Source organism: Salvelinus sp. IW2-2015, unplaced genomic scaffold, assembly GCF_002910315.2.
Source record: "Salvelinus sp. IW2-2015 unplaced genomic scaffold, ASM291031v2 Un_scaffold1523, whole genome shotgun sequence".
NCBI lineage: Eukaryota > Metazoa > Chordata > Actinopteri > Salmoniformes > Salmonidae > Salvelinus > Salvelinus sp. IW2-2015.
Window position 1 is genome coordinate 407,383 of NW_019942962.1, and position 7,612 is coordinate 414,994.

Below are 7,612 nucleotides of genomic sequence, written 5' to 3' on the forward strand. Positions count from 1 at the left end.
AACCTTTATTATGACCCCCAAAACTGAAGAGCCAAAACCTTTATTATGACCACCAACTGAAGAGGTCAAAACCTTTATATGACCCGCCATACTGAAGAGGCAAAACCTTTATTATGACCACCATACTGAAGAGGAAAAAACCTTTATTATGACCCCCAAACTGAAGAGGCAAAACCTTTATTATGACCACCAACACTGAAGAGGTCAAAACCTTTATAATGACCCCCAACTGAAGAGGCCAAAACCTTTATTATGGCCACCATACTGAAGAGGTCCAACCCTTTATTATGGCCACCATATTGAAGAGGCCAAAACCTTTATTATGACCACCATACTGAAGAGGCAAAAACCTTTATTATGAACCACCCACACTGGTGAGTTCAAAACCTTTTATAATGGCATCCACACTGGTGAGGTCAAAACCTTTATTATGATCCCCCATACTGGTGAGGTCAAAACCTTTATGATGACCACCTATACTGGTAAGGTCAAACTTTATTATGACCCCTACTGGTGAGGTCAAAACCTTTTTATGAACCCCATACTGGTGAGGTCATAAAACCTTATTTGACCACAATACTGGTGAGGTCAAAACCTTTATTATGACCAACACACTGGTGAGGTCAAAACCTTTATTATGACCCCAAACGTGAAGAGGCAAACTTTATTATGCCACCAACTAAAAGGCAAAACCTTATATGACCCCATACTGACAGGCAAACCTTATATATGGCCACCAGTACTGGTGAGGTCAAACAACCTTTATTATGACCACGCACTGAACGAGGTCAAAACCTTTTTATTATGACCCCCAAACTGAAGAGGCCAAAAACCTTTATTATGGTACCACCATACTGAAGTAGGCCAAAAACCTGTTATTACTGGCCACACCATACTGGTGAGGTCAAAACCTTATTATGACCACCTACTGAAGAGGCAAAACCGTTTATTATGACCCACATGAGGAGGCCAGAGCCTTTTATTATGAGACCACCCACCACTGGTGAGGTTCAAAACCTTTATTATTGGACCCCCAAACTGAAGAGGCAAACTGTTTTATGGAGCCACCACACTGGAGGTCAAAACCTTTATTATGACCCCAAATACTGAAGAGTGCAAAACCTTTATTTCTTGACCACCTACTGAGAGGCCAAAACCTTTATATGACCACCATACTGGTGAGGTCAAACCTTTATTATGACCTCCAACTGAAGAGGTCCAAAACCTTTTTTTGGGCCACCATACTGAGGTCCAACCTTTATTATGACCACCAACTGGTGAAGTCAAAACCATTATGACCACCATACTGAAGTGATTATGGCCACATGTGAGTCAAAACCTTTATTATGACCACCATACTGAAGAGGCAAAACCTTATTATGGCCCCCAACTGAAGAGGCCACCAATAACCTGAAGAGGCCAAACTTTTATTATGACCCCCAAACTGAAGAGGCCAAAACCTTTAGTTTATGACCACCACACTGAGAGGTCAAAACCTTTATTATGACCATACTGGAGGTCCAACTTTATTATGGCCACCATACTGAAGAGGCCAAACCTTTATTTATGACCACCATAACTGAAGAGACAAAACCTTTATTTATGACGCACCACACGGTGAGGTCAAAACCTTTATTTGGCCACCACCACTTGGTAGGTCAAAACCTTTATTATGATCCCCATACTGGTGAGGTCAAAACCTTTATTATGACCACCATACTGGTAAGGGTCAAAAACCTTTATTCAGTGACCGCCAAACTGAAGAGGCCAAAAACCTTATATGTACGAACCATTGCTGAAGGAGGTAAAACCTTTATTATGACCACCCATTCTGGTGCAGGTCTAAACCTTTTAATTATGACCCCCAAACTGAAGAGCCAAAACCTTTTTATGGCCAGCCATACTTGAAGAGATCCCAAGCGCCTTTATTATGACCACCATACTGGTGTGAAGTCAAAAACTTTATTATGACCCCATACTGAAGAGGCCCAAAACCTTATTAATGGCCACCATAACTGGTGAGGTTCAAAACCTTTATTTATGACCACATACTGAGTATGGTCAACATTTTATTTATGACCACCATAACTGGTGAGGTCAAAACCTTTATTATGGACCACCACCACACTGGTGAGGTCAAAACCTGTTAATTTGAACCCCAAACTGAAGAGGCCAAAAAACCTTTATTGTATGACGCACCACACTGAAGAGAGTCAAAACCTTTTATTATGACCCCCAAACTGAGAAGAGGAGGCCAAAACCCTTATTATTGACCACCATATGAAGAGGAAAAAACCTTGATATTATGACCCACCATTACTGAAGAGCAATCGCAATACTTAATTTTCTCCCACTGATATACGCGAACCATCCATCGCTGACTGGGTTGAGTCAAAACCCTAACTCCCCCAGTGTGCCGTCAGTCATTTGTGCATCATCGCACTACGCGTGTGAGGTCAAAACATCCTATGTTTATTTTGCTCACCCTAGTGTACTGGTGGTCAAAACCACTGTATATTTATATGTGCATCCACCATACTTGGTCCTAAAACTCGTAATAGCCTCAGAAGGACCCTAGGTACTTTAATGTTCACTCATCGCGAAGTAGTCTTGAGGTCAAACAATCCTTTATTTATGATTCCCCCCCTTAGCTGACGGAGAGCCTCATAAAGAACCTTGGTTATTTCACATGAACTCCCCAGCCGTGTCCCTGAGAGCGTGAGTGCGTGCTGGCAAAATCCCCGGTTTCTTTATGACCTACATCTTACTTCGATCGAGCTGTCGAAAATTACTCCTTATATTTATGACCCTCCTCAATCTATGCACAATGAGGCTGGGCAAAAACTCACTGTTTATTATGGCTCACTCATTATACCTCTCAAGATAGATTCCAACTCCATATTTATTTAGTGTTACTCAGACCTGCGAATACTGGAGTCGATAGTCATAGTAACGTCGCTCTTCAATTCAGATTGTTCTCACCGATGTTATTTGTACACCAGAGGCCTAACACAACAGTTTTATGGGCCACCATACTTGGTGAGCGTCAAAACCTTTATTATGACCACCATTATCTGTAGCCAGAGGACACAAAAACCTTTATTTATAGTAGCCAACACATACTCGAGGTAGGAGTGGTCTCAATAAACCCTTGCATATTGTCCCAGTAGCCACTCTGCACCCTGCTTGTGAAGGGTTCCATAATCCATCTTACTGTAATAATTTGACCTCTCCGACAGAAAAGCGTGAAGAGAAGTAGCCTAGAAAACATGCTGCTATTCCATGCACCACCACCACTGTAACGTAGGGCGCGTCTCAACTCCACTGCCTCTGTATTTCGATGTGACCTCCTCAAATCTCTGAATCAGCAGGCCAAAACTCACTTTTATCCATGAGAATCGCACCTCTCAATACTGATAGAGTGTAAGAAAAACTTAGTATTAATGACCTACTCCTTAGTGATGGACGAGGGTCCTCAAAGTGCCTATTATAATATTTAATACTCCACAGCTAGATTAGAAAGAGGAGAAGCTTCAAAACGCTATTGTAATCAGTTTCTATATGTCCATCGACCCCACATACTTGAGATAGAGGTTCGAGTACGCTACTCTATGAAGTACCCCTCACCAACTGAAAGGCCTCAAGTAATCCAATTTTATTGGAACAGTCTCAATCTGCACCGTCCCTCATGTGCCAACATACTTCTTGGATAGTAGGTGCGCAAACACAATTTATTATTATATGGGCGCCAATCTTGTTTCCCCAAGGTATCTCAAATGTGCAGGCCCAAACACCTTGGCTACTTTCATGACCATACCATAATGAAGCAGGCTCAACAACCTACAGCATTGTGTGATTTAATTGGATAGTGCCTCAGGCCACAAGCTGGTTGGGTGACAAGGTCCAAGACCAATTATAATGTGGCTCCAGACTCACAGCCTGGTGAGTGGATCAAAACCTTTTATTTATATCCTCGAACATATTCCCTCCCTGAAGAAGGATCTAAGATCACAACGCATTTCACTATGTATATTGACACACTACGATACTAGCGTCAACATATAACAAAAAAACTTCAATTTATGGACACCTGAATCTTGAAACTTGTGGAGGTGGTCACAACAACGTCGATAGATTTGATTATGACTCGCGCCCACACATACTGGTTGAGGGTCAAAACACAGTGAGTGCCTTCTAAATGACCACCAAATAACCTTCGGCTCGAGCGTCTCAGAAATCGCAATATTATTTAATAAGCCGAATATTAAACAACTCGTAAGAGGTCAGAAACGCTTATATTATGACCCCCAAAACTGAAGAGCGCCAAAACCTTTTATTATGACCACCACCACGTGAATAGGTCTAAACCTTTATGGATTGTGACCGCCATACTGAAGAGCCAAAACCTTTACTTATGGCCACCCATACTGGTGGAGGTCAGAAACCTTTTTATGGACCACCATACTTGGAAGAGGCCAAAACCTTTATTATGGACCCCCATACTGAAAGAGGTCCAACCTTTTTATTATGGACTAGCCATAGTGGAAGAGGCCAAAACCTTTAGTATGAACCACCATACTTGAAAGAGCAAAATAACCTTTATTTTGACCCCACCACACTGGGAATGAATAGTGAGGTCAAAACCTTTATAATGGCCACCACACTTGGTTGGGAGATCAAAACCTTTATATATTGATCCCCATACTGGTGAGGTCAAAACCTATTATTGACCCATACTGGAAGGTCAAAAACGTTATTATGACCACTCATTACTGGTGAGGTCAAAAGCCTTTTTATTCTGGACCCCCTACTTGGTGAGGTCAAAACCGTTACTTATGACCACAATACTGGTGAGGTCAAAACCTGTTTTATTTATGACCACACCATGAAGAGGTCAAAACCGTTTATTATGACCCCCAAAACTGAAGAGGCCAAAACACCTTTATTATGGTACCACCACACGAACATAGGTTTCAAAACCTTTATTATTGACCGGCCATACTGGAAGAGCCAAAACCTTATTATGGTCCGAGTCCATACTGGTGAGGTCAAAACCTTATTATTGACCACCATACTGAAGAGCCAAAACCTTTTTATGACCCCCCAAACTGAGAGGCCAAAAACCTTTATTATGACCACCATTACTGAACGAGGTCCAACCCCTATTATGACCACCACTACTGAAGAGGCCAAAAAACCTTTATTTATGACCCCCAAACTGAAGAGGCCAAAACCTTTTAGTATGACCACCATACTGAAGAGGCAAAAACCTTATTATGACCACCACCACTGGTAGAGGTCAAAACCTTATAATGGCCACCAAACTGGTGAGAATCAAAAACTTTATTATTGATCCCCCAAACTGGTAGGTCAAAAACCTTTATTATGAACCACCATACTGGTAAGGGTTCAAAAACTTTATTATGACCACCATACTGGTAGTCAAAAAACCTTTATTTATGACCCCATACTTGGTGAGGTCAAAACCTTTATTATGTGGTGACACACAATAAAGCTGGACTGAGGTACAAACCTTTCTATTATGACCAACACACTTAAGAGAGTCAAAACTGATCGTGGTGTATGAGCCCCCAAAACTGAAGAGGCCAAAACCTTTATTTATGACCACACACTAAATTAGTCAATAAACCTTTATTATGACCCGCCATACTGAAGAAGCCAAAACCTTTATTATGGCCACCCAATTTACCGGTGAGGTCAAAACCTTTATTATGACAAGCGAGCCACACTGAAGAGCGTTCAAAACCTTTATTATTGACCCATCTCTAATATGGAACAATGATGAGCCAAAAACCTTGTATTATGACCACCCGGATATTCCATCACTTAGAGGGCCAAAACCTTTTATTCTGGGTGCCCCATATACTGGTGTACATCAGTCGGTCCTCAAACACATCGTCTAATGTGTCTGACTACTCTACACTCAGGCTAATACTTGAATGAGAGTGTGCTGCTTCAACACAAAAATAAGTCAAGCCAGCCATACTGTGACAGATATCCAAACGATAATGACCACCGGCACACTGGTGAGGATCAGAACCTTAAATGAATATCACCCCAAACTGAGTAGATAATTATGTGCTCATATCTCTCGAACTTAAATGTTTTAGTATGACACATCTAGCTATGCGCTGAGTGATATAGTGAGTGTCTCTCTCTACGACTTTCTCTCTTCGGTCATAATAAAGGTTTTGACCTCACCAGTATGGTGGTCATAATAAAGGTTTTGGCCTCTTCAGTGTGGTGGTCATAATAAAGGTTTTGACTCAGTGTGGTGGTCATGATAACGGTTTTGACCTCACCAGTATGGTGGTCATAATGAAGGTTTTGACCTCACCAGTATGGTGGTTACGATATAGGGTTTGACCTCACCAGTATGGTGGTGACGATGAGGGTCTTGTTGGCCAGTGTCTCCGAGACGTTGATGTCCAGACTGGTGGCGTTCATAGCCAGTGTGTTGTTGGAGTACCAGATACCAATCTGAGAGAGAGAGAGAGAGAGGATAATAATTGCAGGATGTGTGTGATTATACAGGAGGTACAGTAAATCATGTGACAGTGTAAAACAAGAAGGAACTAGATTCCAGAGGACAAGCCCAAGGCACTTTGATAAACTATTTGAAGATAAACTATATGATCACATACATCTCTCTATGGGTCAGATAGCTGTAAATGGCTCTAATAAAAATAGAATTATAATTTTTTTCTAAAGCCCTATATTTCTAGGAGCGTTGTAGCACCCTCACTGTGTTTGAAATGTAGAACGTTAAAGTCCTTCACGTTTAGATGGAAAACCATCTAATTAGAATACGAGTGCTACATTTTGGAGATCCCCTTGGAGTCTCGTATCACAAATGTCAACCCAAAAAACAACCATTGATTTTGCTGTTCGATTTAGCCTTTTGTACTCAGCTGGTGTTATAGCTAAATACATACTGTAGCTAGCTAATCACAAAGCACTTCCATAGCATAACCAATTCTAATTATAAGGCTAGAATGTCACTGTTATGAACGATTACTGTCAACACAGAAGCTGTTTTGTGTCAAACTCTGTTTCTCTATAATCCCAGTGCCCTCTGACCTCTCTGTGACCCCTGCGGTGTTTCTCCAGAATCCTCAGGGTGTAGTTGGTCCTCTGTCCTTTACTGTTGAACTCCACATGGCCTGTCAGACCATCATACTCCACCTGACAGACAGAGACAGAGACAGAGACAGCGACAGACAGAGAGCGAGAGCGAGAGCGAGAGAGAAATATTATTTATGAAGCCAATAAAGCTAATTTGAATTGTATGGAATTTAATGAATTGAGAGAGAAAGAGAAAAAGGTACAAGAGAGAAAGACACAGAGAGAGAGGGAGAGAGAGAGAGACAGCGATACAGAGAGACAAAGAGAGAGAACAATATACTTACACTACACATATCTAGTACACAGTGTGACAGGGCTGACAGAGCTTGATAGAGCTAAGATGAATGGAGTGGTGGTGAAGATGGAACACACCCAGTGGTTTGATAACAGAGACAGATAACAGGCCTGTACCGAGGAGACAAAGAGAGATGGAGCACAGGCAGTGGTTTGATAACAGAGACAGATA

At 41.6% G+C, this 7,612-nt stretch overlaps 1 protein-coding gene across 1 annotated transcript in view; it reads right to left on the minus strand.

The window, feature by feature from the left end:
• Nucleotides 1-6,202: 6,202 nt before the first annotated feature.
• Nucleotides 6,203-7,612, minus strand: part of LOC112071107 (glutamate receptor ionotropic, kainate 5-like) — a 25,915-nt gene continuing 24,505 nt past the window's right edge. Inside the window, exons 6-7 of the mRNA XM_024138581.2 lie at nt 7,102-7,206; nt 6,203-6,501 (exon numbers count right to left, since the gene is read on the minus strand). Of these exons, the coding sequence (XP_023994349.2) occupies nt 6,370-6,501; nt 7,102-7,206 (237 nt within the window). The 3' untranslated portion in view covers nt 6,203-6,369. The remainder of the gene's footprint in view (nt 6,502-7,101; nt 7,207-7,612) is intronic.